Source organism: Protopterus annectens, chromosome 13.part0 (assembly GCF_019279795.1).
Source record: "Protopterus annectens isolate FY-2018-M chromosome 13.part0, PAN1.0, whole genome shotgun sequence".
Classification (NCBI taxonomy): Eukaryota; Metazoa; Chordata; order Ceratodontiformes; family Protopteridae; genus Protopterus; species Protopterus annectens.
In genome coordinates this window covers 259019437-259039087 of record NC_056747.1, presented here as the reverse complement: position 1 = coordinate 259039087, position 19651 = coordinate 259019437, and the positions used below count along the sequence as shown (strand labels likewise).

The 19651-nt window shown below is 41.7% G+C and overlaps 1 protein-coding gene across 1 annotated transcript in view; it reads right to left on the bottom strand.

Moving 5' to 3' along the window:
• CNN2 (calponin 2) overlaps positions 1-6534 on the bottom strand; it is a 285521-nt gene extending 278987 nt beyond the window's left edge. Inside the window, exon 1 of the mRNA XM_044053818.1 lies at positions 6358-6534. Coding sequence (XP_043909753.1) covers positions 6358-6420 — 63 coding nt within the window. The 5' untranslated portion in view covers positions 6421-6534. The remainder of the gene's footprint in view (positions 1-6357) is intronic.
• Positions 6535-19651: the final 13117 nt, after the last annotated feature.

Genomic DNA, 19651 nt, shown 5'->3' with positions numbered 1-19651 from the left:
CCAGGAAAAACACTGAGACTGTTATCCTGCTGCATGTCAGGACATAGGCAGTGTCAGGAAACACAAGTAACAAACTTCTGTCTTTTTCAATGGTGATCCCACCCAGCAATCATTCCATCTTGCATTCCTGATTTCTACATCAGTCCATATTGTTTCCCCACACTAAAGTTCATGCAAGATCACCCAAATATCTTGACACCTTTTTGTTTAAAAGCACTCCTCTAAACTTTAATGCCCCACACAGTACACTATTTCCCAGGTATAAAAACGGTTGTTCTTATTTGCTTAAGAATTTTGGAAAGAACCTCATGTAATCTTATTTTATTCATTGAGTTTCAGAACCTTTTACTGGAAACACTTTATCTGCGAAATGGGCAGACCCCCTCACCCCAAATTCAAAAAAGTGCCAGACAATATTAGAAATAAACATTACCTGTTCTGCTATTTCTGTCTGCCTCTACCCATGCTCTTGTCCTCAGAGCTCAGTAACTTGAGCAAGCACTTTTTTGTACTACACAAGCTGATTTTTCAGAGCAAAATTCTTACTCTGCCAATATGACTTAGCCTGGCCCTGACTTTCAACCATGCACACAACATAAGCAAAAATAATTCAGATCGAAATGTCAGGCAATATCTATTTAACCCCCAACACACACACACACACACACACACACACACACACACACACACACACACACACACACACACACACACACACACACACACACACACACACACACACACACACACTCTAATATAACTATCCCAGTTCAGACATTTGCTACGCAGGAGGAATGAATCTTCACCTTCCTAACTTCAAGAATCTGCTGATCACCTACAACAACAAACTGTTGATTTGTGCAAATACACATGGGTATCATGTAAGCAAGTGATTTTAATTTTTCTTTTCTGGTGTGCCACCTCTTCTATTTCCATTTAGAAAATGGCTCTTTCGTGAGATAGTTTGAGTCCGTCAACACAAACATTTTGATTTTTATATAAAAAAAACATTCTGCCAAAATAACATCTACTATAATCCTTACACAAGGAATCACTTATTTGAGGATTTTCTGCTAGTCTACGTTGACAACCCTTATAAAACTATTAAATGTCCCTACCCACTTCCATGGGTACCTCTGGTACGCCGACTTGGTTAAATGACATATCAGAATCATGCAGTACATAAAGGGTGGTTCATGTAACGGCTATGATATTTCTGGCCCATTCTGGGTGCAGTATTTCCTGCCCATAACAGACTTGCAAATGTTCCCATGATTCCCACCACACAAAGACAGAAGGAACCCTACGACCAGGAATTTTGGGACTTCAAAAAACAAATAATCCAATACCCTGGTTCATCAGGAATGGAAAAGGAATTAATAATATTTGAATATAGCCCCAAAAATATTAAAGGGGAATGTAAAGAAGACTGCATAATCTGACAAAAACAAAAAACAAATGGATGTGGGAGGGGTAATGCTATTTAAACACATATTAGAGTTACTATACTAAAGGTACAGAGTAAGGGCAACCTACTCACCAAAGAAGCAAACACTGGTGTTGGCCATACAGAAGGGGATCATGGTATAGCAAAGATTGCTGCATCTCGGACAATGGTCAGGAAAGTGATTGCTGGCACAAATAAAGCAGTTCAGCAGGGAAATGTAAGGAAGATCTTCATGATCAGAGAGCTTAGTCCATAGTGGGGTAGACAGACCCTGGGGCGGCACAATGGTTAGCACGGTCACCTCACAGCAAAAGGTATTGGTTCGATTCTTGGCTGGGGTTCCTTCTATGTGGAGTCTACATGCCTTCCCTGCATCTATGCACTTTTTTCTGGGTACATCCTTTTCATCCCACTTCCAAAGACATGGAGTAGATTGGTGACTGAATTCCCCTGGGTGTGAGTGCAATGTTGTGTGAGGCGGGGGGGGGGATAAAAGAAAGGCTGGAAACCTATTCCCATTCCTCCTTTGCCTAGTAAGCTCCATGGACGGTGGAGGCTATTCATGGATTCGCTCTAATGTCAGACACAACTTGTAAGCCTGGATGGATACTTACACTAAGATGAATCATGCAACTTAATATGAAAGATCACTGAAATTCAGCAAAATGCTGGGGAGTCCACATTAGTGAAGAATTAGAGAGTCACAGAAGTCACTGTGACACTAAGCAAGTCCCATTTCTGCAGTGCTGTACCCTGTTCTGGCACAAATATAGAGAAAAATGCTTTGCGTATAAGAAAAAACAACTTCCAAAAAGGTGAAGGGATTCAAATGCACCAAAATATATTCAGAAAAGTGCAAGTGCTCTGCACAGAAACAAAGAACATTACTAAAACAGGGAACATAATGTAATAACACTCCACTGCCAGGAACAAGTAGGAGGCATGTTCAAAAGCAAAAAAACAGAAGATGCAAAAACAACAAATGCTGCAGCTGAATGCACCAGCTGCAGCAAATTGGGCTCTTATGTGATCTCCAGGCATCCCCAACCAGTCTGTTCAGCATCTCCTGGGTCTGGTGATGGACCACCTACTGCTAGATCACGGGAGATAAACAGGCAGCTTCACTAGGTGCCTAAACTTCACCCAACTCCTCAGTTCATCACAGGGGCAAAAGTCAACTCCCAGATCTTCTCAGACTGCAAAGATCCTCACTGTGATACAGACTAAACACAGCGACCATTCAAAAGGAATTCATTCACTCACAGCTTGTGACAGTAGCAGCAATGGAGTTTGGCATCTCCATCCTACACCAACTTTGCTCTCATACCACCAGTCGAATGGAATACCTACAGTACTGCACCAAAATAGCTACCTTGTTGAATGAGGGAGGGTACTGGGGATCAGGAGACTCCACCCAAGGTAGCAGAAAGCAGCCGCTTTTCCACAAACAAACATTTGGAGGTGCTGATTCCTCCAGAAAACTTCACATTCAGTATCAACTAGAAAATATTACAGACCAACAATTACAGCCCAAGATGACATTATTTAAGCAAATATGTACTTTCCACATCCTTAAACTGGATAAATTTCCATGCCTTCAATATACTTTGATGTCCTATTTACCCTACTGCTGAAAATCATGAACATGATGGAAAAGACAAGAAATATTCTTAATGGAGTCATTACTTGCACTGAATGAGTCTGACTTATAAAAAGCAAAAAAAAAGCAAGGACAGGACAGAACAACACACAGCAGCACCCCCCCCCCCCAAACTCTGTAGTACATAAGATATTCCAGGACATAGGGTCATATGCCTTTTTCACATCCACACATATTCTGATACAGGACCTGTCAAACCTCACAGGTTATTCAGTATTAACCTCCAAAGAAGTTTTGTGCTGCATGAACACAGGTTCGCAATAGTCATCCTCCAGCATAAAGGTAGGGTGTCAATGGACCTGGGAAGTTGTAGACCTACAAGTCTGACCAGTCTCATTTTTAAGGCTATGGAGAGAAACACTGCAGAATAAATAATGACACAGGTAACCTACAAATTATTGAACCAACGCAGTTCGTTTTTTGACAAGGGCAGATCCTGCCTGCCTGCCCTGGACCAGCTCTTCCTCCTTAGGTTGAGATCTGATTATCAGTACAATGCCTCCTATGGTATGTACCTGTTCAAACACAATGACAACTTCAACAACCACAATGCTTCTCAGCAAGAAAAATCAAAGGTCCGAGTCATAAAAACTGCACTGCCATGCTCAAAGCCTTCTCTCTCTCCTTACAAACCCTACCCTCTCAGATATACTGTACATCTAGAAGTCCAACATTGGCATAAACACCCACTCAAAAAATCTTAATCTCTTCTACAACATAAACAGAACATGTTGGAGAGAGAAACATGAATATCACTTCATTAAAATAATACTTCCCCTCCTCATACAGCAAAGTACTTCCCTTATAATATTCAAACATAATCTGGATGAATGGATTGGAAACTGCAAAAATTCACCACTAGTTATCACCCTTATGAATAGGGCATCATTACCCTTATTGATAGGGGTTATGTAATGTTCTGCCTAGTACTGGATTATTTGTACTTAAATTACAGAGGCTAAAAATGTCTTGGTAATACAGGGCTAGGCTTCTAAAGGTCCTCGCAGAGCAATAGCTATGAAAAAGAAAACACATGCAAAGCAGCTGCAAACTCCCATGACCCTTTGGATACCCTGAAAAGACAGCGGCTCCACTATTTAATGTCTGGGTCAGACGCCACACTGCTTCTCTTAAACTACATTATAGATTAGACAATTGAAAGTCTCTTTCCAGCACCTATACAAAGGTTTTCCAGAAGAAAGGCAAGAACACTGAAGAACCAGATCCCTTTGCAACCAAGCACATCCTCTTCTTAAACAGGAACTGCCACTTGTAGGTTGGTCACTCCCCTTTTATGCAACATTGAAAAGGCATAGTATCCAGTGCCCTCAACATTTCCAGATGGATCTCATTTACCAGCACACCAACAATATACATTGCCCTCAGTTCCAGTCTGATCTCATCCACTTCCAAGGCTCCAACAGTACAGAACTAGTTGCACTGACCATATTTACAGAGGTAAACCCAACCCAATTCATTGTTTCTGACAGAGCTGCCTTAAAGAACAGCACAGACAGAGTTCATAAAGCTAGTGCTTCCACATCCTCCATAAGCAAGACGAACAGTGAGCCCAAATTCAGTGTTGCAAGCACTGATTCCTTAAAGGACAGCATATTCACAGGGGTCAGGAAGATACTGAATGTTCCTTCCACCTCCCGACAATGTCTCCATGTAAGATCAGCAGTGACACCCCCCACCACCACCCGTTTTGGGCAACGGGGTGTTTAAAACAATTTATGCAATATCCTGCCTTTTAATCCACACCTAGAAGGTTATGAATAGAAAATTATTTCAGGCAGAAGAGAACAGCAAACTCGGTAAAATAGGAGGATACCTTCATTAACGGTAAGCTACTGATATAGAGGTAGTACAAGTGTAATAGTCTTTCTCCGCCCCCAAAAATCAAGAGACCGCTACATCACCACAACTGTACCCCAGGGTCTCTCCAGGTTTTCCCATCAGCCTGAACTTAGAATTCTACAACGGAACCATCTAGGATACTTTGTAGCAAACTACATTTCTGAAAGGCAGCCATTCATAAAGCTTTTAAGGACATGTGCACAAAACAAAATGGACTGGATTACAGTGGTTGGTCTCATTCGTAATGCACCGAACCACAAGATATGACGTTTTGGTCATTCTTCATTTAAGAACCAATAAAGAAAAAAATAAAGGAAGAAAGGTTCATTTGCTACACGGGCAAACGACCATAGCAAAAATCAAACCTTGCTTGATGCCATCTCTTTCATACAGCACCCCCCTTACCACCTGTCCCTTTTTGCGAGGGACAGTTCCACTTTGGACAGTTGTGTCCTGCGACAAAACCTAAAAAATGGCAAATGTCCTGAGATTTTAAGAAAATATATTTCTTAAGTTTTCTTTAATAGATGCATAAAACAGTTACTTTGTATCTGAAACGCATAACTATTATATGAAATAGCATACGCAATTCAAATGCTACAAAATAAGCTTTTATTTTGGCAAAAAAAGTGAAGTTCTGTCCTTTGCAGTGGCCGGGGATAGGTTTTATCCTGCAAAATCTCACATTTCTACAAAAAAAAAAATGTCCCACTTTGGGCATCTGAGAAGCTGGCAACCCTAACACCGTGCTACTACTGTCCCAACAGCATCTAACGGGGAGTCGGGGGCAGAAGATAATAGAGCAGAAAGTGTTTCAGAGCAGACATGAATCTCCATCAACAGCTCAAGCTGCAGATCACAAACGGAGCGTACATGAATAAACCTCCATCAGTTATGACAGTACTTCAGACACATGCTATATACTACTGGGGCACGCCCATCCATCTGGATGCAAAGATAACCGCTGCAGAAAATCAGTCACAGGGTCCTGCCAGCCCGGGGATACCGCAACACTCAGCCCCTGTGAGAGCAAACAGCAGCTCAGCAGAGAGAGAGCCCTCCTGTCTGTCCCGGACAAACTTACTTCTCAGGTGTTTACACACATTCCCAAATACACAAGTCAGCTTCGTTTCTGTGAAGGAAATAACAACACATTAAAGTTATCAGCTCACTCACTTATGCTTCAAAAGGACTAAAGTTGCGCAACAAAAACAGAAATTAGCTACACGTCTCCACACACCGAATAGCGTCACAGACAGCCACAACCCTATCAAAGCATGCATTCGCCAAATTTGCAAGTAGGCTGACAAAATGACCGGTCAAAGCACGCAGCAGTCACACGTTACTGCACTTTAACAGAATAATTACACAGTTTAACTTTAAAACTTACTTTATTCTTGACTTCAGCAGAAAACCCATACGCTGGTCCCTTATTAAACTGTGAGCCGCTCATTTTGGGGGTATATCCGAATTCAGTGTTTTTTATCTAACCTCCACACAATGATGCCTTGCTCCAACGCCCTACCAAAACCAAATCCACTTCCTTTACTGCTTTTTGACTTCACCCAGATTTTTGTTCTTCCTCCCCTCCCATCATTGAGAAACTCCTCCCATTCGGAAATCTTTGTTTAGATCACAGACATGTCCTTATAAGGACAGAAAGTACTAAATTCCAGCAAGAAAGTAGTTTCCTGTGTGCCGTCAAAACTGAAGGGAAAATTAAAGTCGACCTGTCTGGGAATGCTTCTCCGTTAAGTCGTGGAGTGCGTGTTCAGTGACGGGGTGTCTAAAGGACGTACCTGTTTGCAAACACCGCTAGAGCACATATCAGATACCCAGAAATGATAGGGGGTGCAACATGAGTAGCATTTACAAGAGTTATGATGTTTCCATGACATATGCTTATACATCAGAACGGTTTCTGAAATCAGAGATTCCGACATGTAATATACTTAATGCAGATGTATTCTGGTAGGGATCCGAACCCCTGAACAAGAACAGCCTACGAAAAAGTAGGTTAGGCCAGTCTGCCAGAACCGTGGTTCCGTTAAATGAAGTGACACCACCGAGACATGGGACTGTCATTTACTATATTCCACTTGGTGCTAGGTTGCTAGCTGTCTTGCTCACAGCTCTCTGCTCCTTTGCTTAGGAATCAGAGCAAAGCCAAAAATAATGGGGAGGGGTAACAAAGGCCCAAACTCAGAAGTACTTTTAAATATTACTATAATTTACTTATATATGTTAGCCGCCTTTTCTAATTTCCAAAGTGGGAATTTTTATGGAAATATGAGATTTTGGGGCATTCCTGCAGCCATACCTACAACCAGTACAGTGGACTAAGCTACATTTTTGCCAAAATAAAAGATCATTGTTGCAGAATTTCAGTATTTTCTTTTGTTTAATGAAGTATTAAGTAGTTCCAAATGTAAAGTAAGTCGTTTATGTAAGCATTAATGGAAACTTAAGAAATCTTTTTTATCTTAAACTCTCAGGACATTTGTCATTTTTCGTGTTTTTTTTTTTCTTCATGAGACAAAACTACCCAAAAGGGAACTGTCCTAAAAATGGGTAAACAGTAACTCTACATTTATAAAGTTAGTAGATTAAAAGGTTTTGTATAATTCTAGTCATAGCTCTAAAATAATCAGCGACACATTTCATCAGAATCAGGGACAAACCCAGAAAAAATCAGAGACATTTATAAAACATTAATACCATTAACTTGAGACATTGGCAGAAGCAGCCTTAGGTCCACTGGTGCCCTAGGCAAAAGGGCTCCATGGCACCCCCCCCCCCACCACACCACCTGGTGCCCCCATTCTGGTCTACCTACACCAAATAAATACTGGAAAAGCACCCCTGCTAGAGTGGCACCCTAGGCGGTCGCCTAGTTGGCCTATGCCTAATTCCGGCTATGGGCGGAATGTTAATTACTATACATTTTGTGAAATAAAATAAATCTATAACTCTTACTTACAGCCATTATTTGCTGAGTATAATTCAAGGGGGTTTGGAGGGTGGCCTAAATTTTAAGGTGTTTGCCTTACAAACACAAGGTGCAGGGTTTGAGTCTCACAAGGGATAATTGGCCAGGCTTAAAATGGCTCATAAGGGTAGTTAGCCTAGTACTAAACTATGAACCACCTTTCCTCCAAGAGTGGGACAGAGCTAAATTTTGGAGTCAAAATCAGGGACAGTTGAGAGATATGCCTCTAATATAATTAATCATGATGACTGAAGAGGTATAGACAGAGGAATGACTGATGAGTTACAATGTGGGTAAATACAAATTTACTCACTCTGGTTACAGTCATCCTAAAGTAGGTGCGAAGCCAGTGGCAAGGAATTAACAGAGTGTTGGTGGGAATTATAACTGGAATGGACTACCAGAAAGAGAGGTGGGCAAGGATTTCACAGAAGCATTAAAGAGGACTTGAGATAGCAAATAAATAGTGAAAGGGAATGGAAGATGGAGGGGAGGCTGAATATTAAATGCAGTTAAAGGGCAGGCCATTTATGCTATTGTCTCCTTCTGCCATTGAGCAATACAGCAATATCAATAGTTTGAGGCGTGACATATAGGAATGCTGACACCATAATTTAGTTTTCCAGGCATGGCACTCATATGTCTCAACTGTCCCTGATTTTGAATCAAAATTTTGTTCTGTCCCTCCTTATCCCTCCTAAACTGTTGATTGAGGGAGAAAATGTAGTGAATTACGCTTAACAAATAATTTGAGTTATAGACTTTTTACTTCAGAAATGCAAGTTAATTCACATTCTGCTATTCTGTCAACTTTTCAGGTAATAGCACTAATATGCTTAAATACTGTCCCTAATTGTACCTGATTATTTCTGGATTTGTCACTGATTCTGGGGGGATGTTCTCAGCTGTCTCTGATTTTGCAGAGCATTTCTAATTTTGTCTCGTGTTTTTGCCCTGCTTCTTGTAAAATTATTGATTTTCTGATAAATCACTGAAGAATGCAGTCAATAATGCCAGACTTTAGAGTTCTGTATCCTTTATTGCTCAGAAAATGCATACTGATTTAAAGCCTGTTGTTCTGTTATCTTTTTTAAAGAGAATTGGAGTAGTATTTAAAATTTGTCCCTAATCATGGGCCTTTGTCCCATTATACTTCAACAAATATGTTAAAGATACATATAGGGCTTTGGTGAAGCCTCACCTGGAATAAAAAAGCACAACATTACATAACATTTTTTTTATTTTTTTGTGCTTTTTTTTTTTTTGGAACACCATATTCAGATTTGAAAACCATTAAGAGGTGGAAAACAGCAAAAGAAAATACAGAGAAGATCTGCAAATAAAAAAATGGGCTAACTTTGTCATCATTAAAAAATCTACAGAACTTGAGAATAGTTAATTTGGAGAAGAGTGAATGACTTATAATGTGAACACAAGAGAAAACGTGATAATTAGTACTAAGGAGCAGAGCCATACCCAGGATGAAAAACTTCCTTAAATCACTTGCATATGTAAAAAAAATTCCAGCACCATGGCATTCTAAAAAAAAAGTAGTTTAATAAAATGCACAACTTAATAACATAAAAACATGGTAAATAATACATTTTTAAAAATCTATATCTTAGCACTTCCCATTGTACAGAATAAATAAATTATTCCAAGATAAATGTACCTCACTGTGTATGAGACATGCTTGGCAACAATGATGCTTAGGAGAAAAATGACGTGGCTAGTAAGAAGATGAAATTAGAATTAATATTAGAGAGTACAAATATGTAGAGGTGATGGTGGGAAAATTGAACCAAGTTACCAGAGGAGATCGGGGAAAGCTGGAGAACAAATAATTTTAAATTTGGATGGAACAGATGGAGAAATTGGGTAAAGTAAACATGAATTTACTATACTGCTTCAAGTTCCAGAATTGGGAATAAATTAGCTAAGAATCTTCAAGAGCTGCAAACAACCATGAAAAAGAAGGTATGTCTTACCATAATTTTCCATCTGTGTTGATGATCTTCTTTTATTCATCACTGATGGGTTGTTGGTTCCCTCCTCAGAACCGAGTCCACCTAATACCAAGCTTGCGCCAGCCAAAAAAACTCTCAAGCTAAGCTTTTACCCATAGTGCCCTTCTCCCTGTTAATTCAGATTGAGTTTCCCCAGTATTAGTAAAGCAGAGGTCATTTCTGCGCAAATGCCCTGACTCACCACTTGGACCCAAAGTATCCCCCAGGAGCCTTTGGAGGGGAAGGAGGGTGGGAAGTGATGAATGAAAGAAGATGAACAACACAGATGGAACGTTATGGTAAGACATAACTTCTTTATCTGATGTTGTTAATCTTCTTTCCATTCATCATTGATGGGACAGAATCCCAAGCTACCTTGTGTTCCTTGGGCGGCCCTTATGGAAGAACGTTTCTGAGCACCATTGAGCCAAAGGCAGCTCTCCCTCTGGAGACCACATCCAATTTGTAATGATTAATAAAAGTGTGGGGTGTATCCCATGTGGCTGCTGCACAAACATCATCCATAGAGGCTCTCGAATGTAAGGCTACAGAAGCTGCCATAGATCTGGTAGAGTGGACTTTAACATTCTGTGGTATAGGCTTTTTCGCAAGTGAATAGATGTAGTGTATGCAGTACCTAAGCCATTTAGATAAAGTCACCTTGGAGACAGAATTTCCTATTCTAAGTCCAGAGAAGGAAATGAAAAGTTGGTCAGTTTTACATACTGCTTTAGTTCTGTCTAGATAAAACCTCAATTGTCTATGCACATCCAAAGAGTGTAGACAGTATCCCCCTTTATTAGTAAAATTTGGGAAAAATACTGGCAAGTCAATGTTTTGATTGATGAAAAAAATCTGAAATAACTTTGGGGAGAAAGGAGGGGTTCGTCCAGAGTGATACTCTGTCCTTGTGGAAGATTAAATAGGGCCTTTTAATGCTTAATGCATGAAGCTCAGAAATTTGTCTGGCCGATGTGATGCCTACCAGGAAAAGGGACTTCCAAGATAAAAATTTGAGGTCACACTTTGCTGCAGGCTCAAAAGGAGGTTGAATTAAAGACTGAAGAACTAACGTGAGGTTCCATGGCTCTATAGGTTGCCTGGAGGCCTAATGTGTGAGATCCCTTTCAGAAAGGTTTTGCATAACCAAAGAGAAACGAGGGGAGAATTATCAAACCCATCATGAAAGTTAGAAATAGCTGCTAGATTTACTCATATGGCAGAAACTTCAGCTCCATCCTCAAAAAATTTTGAGAGATATTGTAAGACTGCTGTAACTGGAGCCGTGTACGGGTCTAGCTTTCTTTTCTTAGACCAAATAGAGAACCTCTTCCATTTGTCTAGATATAGTCTTCTGGTGGATGGTTTATGTGAGGCCAGGATAATGTCACGTACAGGTGAGGGAAGGTTATCCTGCCTAGTGATTAATGGAAGTGGAGAAACCAAGCTGTCAGCTTGAGACTGGATAGGTTCACGTGACTCAACCCTTGGGGGTGAGAAATCAGGTCTGGAAAAGGGTCCAGAATCCATGGTTGACATAATAGATGAGGCCGAAGGAAGGGGAACCAAACCTGTCGAGGCCAAACGGGACTATGAGGATCACTTTGCATTTCAACCAAATAGCTTTCTTTATGAATTGGGGAATCACAGGAATGGGGATATAGGCATATAGCAGTCCTGTGGGCCAATCATGAATCAGTGTCCCTTGGGGACTCCCCCTGTGGGGGAAATAGGGCCAAATAGCTGCTGCATTTGTTGTTTGATGGAAAGGCGAATAGGTTGCAGCAAAGCTGGCCCCAACAGCTGAAAAGGTTTGCCTCTATGTTGAGACTGAGGGACCACTTGTGAGGCAGGAGAATACATCTGCTCAACTTGTCTGCAATCATGTTAGAATTCCCTGGGATATGCATTGTTATCAGAAAGTGGTTGGAAGCTAACGCCCACTGCCAAATTCTCATGGCCTCTCGACATAGGGGAAAGGACTTGGTTTCTCCTTGCTTGTTGATATACCAGACTACTGACATGTTGTCTGATTGAACTGTGATTGTCCCAGAAGGAAGAACAGATTGGAATGCTTGCAATGCTAACAGCACTGCTCTCAGTTCTAGAATGTTGATATGCAGGTTGGCCTCCATAGTGGACCTGTACCTTGGACTGTCTTTCCCTGAAAATGTCCCCCCCCCCACCCTATCAGGAAAGAATCCATGGTCACAATGGCCTTGGGTTGGGGAGGATGGAATGGGCGGCTCCAAAGTTCTGTCTTTGGCCACATCCTCCAAAGAAGGTCCTGTTTGCAACAACTGGTTATCTGAATCTGAAAGCATAGAGGGGGGTGATTTGGAAACCAGTGAGATAGCAGGAGCCATTGAAGTATTCGCATGTGTAGTTTCTCAAGAAGTACTATCGGTATGGCAGCTGCCATGGATCCTAAAAGCTGAAGAACCTCCCTTGCTGAGGCTTTGTTTTGACAGAGTATCACCCGGAGCTGGAGCCTCAATCTCTGAAGTCTGTGAATTGGGAGAGACACCAGACAAGAATGGGTGTCGAACACTGCTCCAATGAACTCTATGGACTGGGTCAGAGCAAGGTTGGATTTCTCCCAGTTTATCGTTATTCCCAAACGTCTCACCAGGGAAAGAGCATACTGCAGGGCTGCTACCAGAAGATGCTTAGTGGAGGTGGTAAGGAGCTAATCGTCCAAATACGGAAACACCCATCATCCTTGCAGTCTCAAGTGAGCTGTGACCACTGCCATGCACTTTGTGAACACTCTGGGGGCTGTAGAGAGTCCGAATGGCAGGGCACAAAATTGGTAGTGATTGCCTCCTAGCCGGAAGCAGATTAGACTTCTGGAGCATTTGTCCATTTTGATATGGTAATACACATCCCAGAGATCTATCAAGCACATCCAATCGCCTTCCCTTAGAAAAGGGAGAATGGACTAAACCGTGACCATCCGGAATTTCATTTGGGCAATGGACTTGTTCAAATTGCTGAGATCCAGAATTGGTCAAATTGCTGAGATCCAGAATTGGATGATTCTTTTATGACAAAGCTTGTTTATTTCTGCAGCTGGTTCTCCCCTTTGACTGGGTCAAACATTGGGAAGTTTTGTCAGAAGCTTTGGATAAGTGATGAGGGGAATGGTGTAGCCTCTGATTATAATTTTCTGTGCCCAACGGTCAGAAGTTATTGATTGCCAGGTAGCGTGGTGCAAAGAGAAATGTCCCCCGACTACTTCCAGAGGAAAACAATTGGGCCGCTCTTCGGGATCACTAATAAGGCTGCCCAGAGAAAGAATCCCTGGGTCCCTGATTATGCGGACCCCCCTCTGCCTTGGTAGGGGCATCTTCCAGAATTGTTACCCCCCCTCTGCCCCTGGGGGTATCATCGCCATGTGTGGCACGGAAAGGACCCTGAGATTTTTTTGTGCCACATTTTCCCACTCCTCTGGTTCCTGGAAAAGGAACATTGTGGATTGGAAAAGCATATACCTATGTCAGACAGGGTCTTACCATCCTTCTCCACACTTGGCCAGGGTGTCTTTCACCTTGGGGCCAAAAATGGAAGATGCTTCGATTGTAGCATTCAGGAAGGAAGACTTGAAAGGGTTCATGAATTCAACAAGGCGCATCCAGGCATGGCGCCTCATACCTATGCCTGAATCCACCATTCTAGCCACCCCTTTGGTTGCATGTGACAGCAACCTCATGGATGAATTGGAGATCGATTCAAGGGTTGCGAGCTGTGAGTCAACTTTGTCTCTTACCCCATCAGACACCTGTCCCGCGAGCGTTCCAAGTCTCTTTGGAGCCTTGTAAAATGTGCCAAGTAATTCATAGACGGTATGGCAAAAGTCGCTGAAGCAAAAACTCACTTCCCTAATCTGTCCACAGCCTGGGACTCCCTGTTGGGTGAATGAACAGTATGACTCTCTTCAGCGAGATCCTTTTTAGTGGCCACCACTATCACCATAATCTACTGGTAAACCTCTAGACCAATGTGGGTTTTCGTCGGGGGGGGGGGATAGTATCGTGTCAAGTCTCCAAGGGATGAACTCAACAGAATCAGAGTTCTTCCAGGTGTGCTGCACCATGAGTTGTACCAGCTTGTCTGCAGGTGGGGTCAACCAAGAGGTAGATGGCCAGGCACGGAAAGCCTGCAGAAACATGAACTCCTCGGAGGAAGGGTTAGTGGGCTTCCAATCACCCCTCTGTTTCAACATTTCAAGGATGTCCTCAAAGGAGACCCCATCGGGGGGGTGAACGTGGGGAACCTTCCCCATCTTCGAAATCTGTATCCTCTCTCAGAGACTCTTCGGGGGAGTGTACGTGCTTCCTCTTGCACGATCTCTTCCATGGTGGCTCCTCAGCGGGGACCTCTGAGGAGGACTCGGAAAGGGGGGGTGCCCTGTAACAGGGTCTCCTGTGACTTTCCTGCCCAGTGTCCTGGGGCGGTGGCTTGTGTCAGCTGTAGCTCAGGGGAAAAGAGGTCTGGGGTTCTGATGTCGGTGGAATGCTTCCAGAAGCAACTGCCCTCTCCATAGCTTTGAAAGCATATCTGCCCGAAGAGGGATGGGAGCCCGGAACTGTGAGGGACAACTTTGCAACCGGGGTCACACCCTGCTCTGCCGAACCCACTCCTGAGGGTGGAGACTCAACCAGGATCAGTGAAGACAGAGCTCTCAGCAGCATGGATGGATCCGTAGACATACTCAGAACCATACCCAGAGCCGAAGGGCCCACAGCCCAATCACAAAGTTGAGGAAGGCTCGGTTCTAAAGGGACAAAGGCCAAAGGGACAGTCCCAGAGCCCCAGTGAGGCCCACTACAGGCGCCGAGATGGGGGGGTACCGAATAGGACATCAGAGCTGAAGACTTTGGAACTGGTATGGTCAAAGGAGGAGAGTAGGATGGAGTCCATGGAGAAACCAACCCAGGTCCTGCAGGTGGATGAGTCCTAGATGGAGTGGGTAACCCCCTGGCTGTCAAGGGCTGATCCACAAGATGCACCACGTCAAACTCGGAAAGGCTCCTGGTGAATCTTGTAGACACTCCCGATGGGGAGTCAGGTTATTCTAGGAATGGACTATATACTTCCCCTAGAAAAGGATCTGTTGATGGAGAGTATTGGGTCCATGGTGTGGAGTCTATCAGCACTGATGTCTCAAGTTTGGAGACAGGAACCAGTAGCATCAAAATTCTTGTTATTCGTACCGTGAAAGGACTTGGTGCCAGAGGGGCACTCAGAGCCAACACAGAAGGTTCAGTAGTAAATGGAATTGCAGAGGTAGACAGCATTGTGCCGAAGTGGCACTCAGTGCCAAAGCTGGAGTAACTTCTAGAAAATCAGTAGTCAGTGGCGTAGACAGTATCAGAGCCAAAACAGGCGCCATCAAAGGAACAGTCATAGTCGGAGCAGAAGAAGTCAGCACCGATGAGGGGGACTTATGCTCCGAAGACAATTTCAGTACTTTAGACTTTACAGACTTGCCCTGGTCAACCAAGGGTGAAGAGGGGACAGAGTGGGAACTTTTCTTTTCATTTGTAGGAGGGGATGAGACCTCTGTCACAGAAAGGGCCTCTGAAAATGGCGTCTTAAGGAGTTCCTTCAGAATCAGTTTGTTTTTGCGCTCATTCAAAGTGCACTGACTAAAACTTTGGCAAATCACACAAGGGGGTTGCACCGAAAAATGGAGGACCCCCAGACAATAAACACAGTCATCATGGGAATCACTGTTAGGCAGTTTTCCCTTACAAGAAGCACAATGCTTAAACCCTGACATACCTTTTTTATCAGACATCATGAAAAAAATATATATACACACAACAAGTTAGACGGAAACCAAGGGAAATAAGGCAAATAGTTTTTCTATATTTATATCTATATAGATATATGAGATAAGAAAGAAGAATAAGGAGAAATACCACAAGGGTAGGGAGAAAGGCCGTACCACCAATGGTACTGAAAATTACCAAAAAGGTAGAAACAGAAGGGTAAATAGGTCTATAGATAGATTCAAAGTAAAGAAATATCAAAAATACCAACAAGGAATAAAAGGTAGACACAATATCCAGGAAAATATCAAAAAATTTATACTTAGCTGAGAGCTTGGCTTGAACGCAGCTTTACAGCTACGTGGCAAATGAGATCTGAGGTAACAGGGAGAAGGGTACTATGGGTAAAAACTTAACTTGAGAGTTTTTTGTCTCATGCAAGCTTGGTATTAGGCCGACTTGGTTCCAAGGATGGAACCAACAACCCATCAGTGATGAATGGAAAGAAGAGTAACAACATCAGATCAAATTTTATAAGTTTATAGCCCAAGGAGACAGCATAATTTCTTATTTTTTTCCCGAAAAGCAGATGGTCTTTCATTCTCTTCTGGGCTACTTGTGTACAAGTTACTGAAGATGGACATTTGCAGATCATAGTGCAGGATGCTTTCTAAAAACCAATACCTGGAACTGTTAGGTCAGGCAATACTACCTTATCTTCTGTGGCTACTTCCAAATACTCATTAGTCCACACCATAAAGCATTCTCCACAGTGGTGCTAAATTCTGAAACTCTACCCCTTCCCCAGTAAAGCAATTACCTACCTTAGAAACATTTGGGTTAAAATTCATATCCTGACTAAAAATGAAGCATTTTCAGATGCCCAAGCACAGTTTGTATGTTCCTGTAATTTATGTGGTGGGCAATCTGACTTTGTATGATGTTTACAGAGTGTAGATTATGTCTAATTTACTAATTTTGTATTACTATTTGAAATATGTTTGCCAAAATAATGTTTTTTTTTTTTATGTTTTGTGTTTTATTTTTAAAGATATTTGGTATTTATTTTATTGTAAGTGTGATTTAACTGAAAAGGGATACTAGTAGAGGGGTATTATGTGTATGATACAGATATACATGTGTGTGTTTGTGTGTGTGAGCTTGTGGAGGGCATACACATTGTAGTAAGCAGAGTCAAGCACCACAGCTTTCTGTCTCTGACTGTATTAATAAGAATCGCAACAATGACACTCTATTCTCATCCGTCTTCATTGATCTATTGAAAGCCTTCGATATGGTTAACTACCGCTTTCTCATAAATATACTCAAAGCAGTCTGTCCTATGGGAGAACAGCTTATCCTCCCACCTTCCAATTGCCCTTGGTGTCCCTCAGGGCTCCATATTAGGCCCTCTCCTATTTTCTGTTTTTATTAATGACCTAGCTACTGTTATACCTCAAGCTACTTGTATCCAATATGTGGATGCTTCCACGTTAATATGCTATGCCACCTCACCATCTGACCTACAGTCCCTAACCCAAAACGTGTTTAACACAGTTGAGAAATGGCTTCTACATCGATGCCTCATCCTGAATCCCAAAAAACAAAACTGCTATTATTTACTCCCACCCGTAGGGCCCTCCACCACTTAATTTTACGGTAACATCAAGTAACGGTACTATTATATCTCCTGATTCTATTACTAAGCTTCTTGAGGTACTAATTGACAACCTCACCTTTGATTCCCATATTAACAGTACTATAACAACAGTCAACAAAATATTAGGATCCATATACAGGATTAAACCCTTTTTGACCCCACTAGTCAGGGCCACCATTGCTCATATTCACTTAATCTCTACCCTTCTCTATGCCTCACCTATAGATACGAAACTATGTAAAAACAACCTGAACAAGCTAGCAATCTCCTACAATAATATTGCCAGATTTGCAACTGTATCTCACTTCAGAACCCATCATTGCAATAATCTTAAGCAGCTAAGGTGGCTACAACTGCCAAATCTAATACTATTTAACCAGTTAACAGTTGCCCACAAGAGCCTGTAACAACCACTAACACACCAATACTTACTACCCTAATCACCCCCTATAACAACCTCAAGACCCTACGCTCATCAACCAGACTACTTGCGCAAATAGGTAAAGCTAACAACTTGGCTGGTGACTTCTTGTTTGCCAATACTGTGAGCAAAACCTGGAACTCCCTCCCAAAAGACCTAACCACCCTTACCTCAACATTATTTAAAAGCAAATTGAAACCATACCTTAAATCACAGTGGCTATGCCCTTGTTCTAACCCTGACTAACTACCTACATTTTATCAGGGTACTAATCACCATACCTGCATAAAGTAGTTACTTTTCTGCTAACTACTAAGAGAGTGTATAAGCTAGCTACTTTTTCGGTTAACTACAAAGAGAGTATTCTCTTATACTTAAAATGTTATAACCTAAATATTTGAATGACTAACCATAGCTGATATGTACCATGCTTCTGTTACATACCGTGTTTCTGCTTACAGAAATGTAACAAAATGTAATGAATGTGATAATTATCTGTAAATTTAGCTGTATTTGTAAATGTCACATAGGATAAATGATAGTGTTTGTTTTTTTTTTGTTTTTGGAGCTTTTCTCCCCGGGCCTCTACTGAAAATGGGCATATATCCAGTTGGACTAGCCCGGTCAACAAATATAAAAATAAAATAAATAAAATAGAAGAAGCATTTTATTGTAACAAGCATAAGACAGCCAGAATCTACCAAAACTAGAACCAAAAATACAGTGACAGTTAGAATTCCTAATGTTTTGTAAGCTATAACAGACCGCATATGAAGCAATCACTCCTATGGCACTATATTAGAAAGGTGTGACATGGGTCCTCTTTTATTTGGTCACAGCAGATGTCCTTTTAAATATACTTTCATATCATCACTCTTTCTACAAGTGTCACAAAGCTATCTGTATTTTGAGAGTCTTCTTGACGTATCAATATCTAGCAGTGGTTGGTAAAGCCCTCAAACATTTATCTATCATTAAAATCTCTAACATAGTTTCCTTGCTATTAAGCCCTTTGGGGTCTAAACCCAAATTTTGCTATATGTTTTAGCCTAAACAAGTGGACTCTTACTGTTTTTGATCTGGAAAAGGACCACTAATGGAACCTGTGATCCTGGATCTCTGAAGTGGCCCCAGGCCTGGCCAATAAACTTTTTTTGACTTTATTGAAGTTGCCAGATACTGCACTGAAAATGCCTATTTATGTATGGAGGGGTTACACTGTGAGATGTGATGTGCTGTTAAGATGCGTGCCTAGGTGGAATTACCCTATCCTTCATGGCTGACATTATTTTCTAAGGTCACTAAACATGTTTCAAGGTGATCACCATGACCTCAGTGCATTTCACTTCATAGGAAAGCCCACCTGACTCCTTTTGACTATTGAACACTGACTTCTGCCATTTTATCAGTGACCTGCATTATACAGTAACCTGCTTCTCCCTGTTTCCAATTACTTGACATTTTGGGTAATTCCTTTAAGGGGCTCATCTCAAATCCTTGCTTTTATGTGCTACCCACTTTTAAAATTGCTCTTTCCCATAGATCCACAAATCTTGCACTGTTTGCTGCACCTAGTGGTCTTCCTAGCACCATTCACTAGGCAACTACCAATGGCACCATCACACTGTGTTACAATACATGTGTATAAAGTCATCAAAACCTTTTTTCACCAGTTAGTCTGAAAATATTTTTCATTAGTTATTTTCCTTTTTTCTTTTATTTTTGGTGGGGAGGGGGGCTTTGTCTTCAGCATTTCTTTATTCTTTTTGTCCCTTGTGCTTGATGAAATCAAGTCACTTCCATTTACTTACACATTTGCTCCCCTGTAACA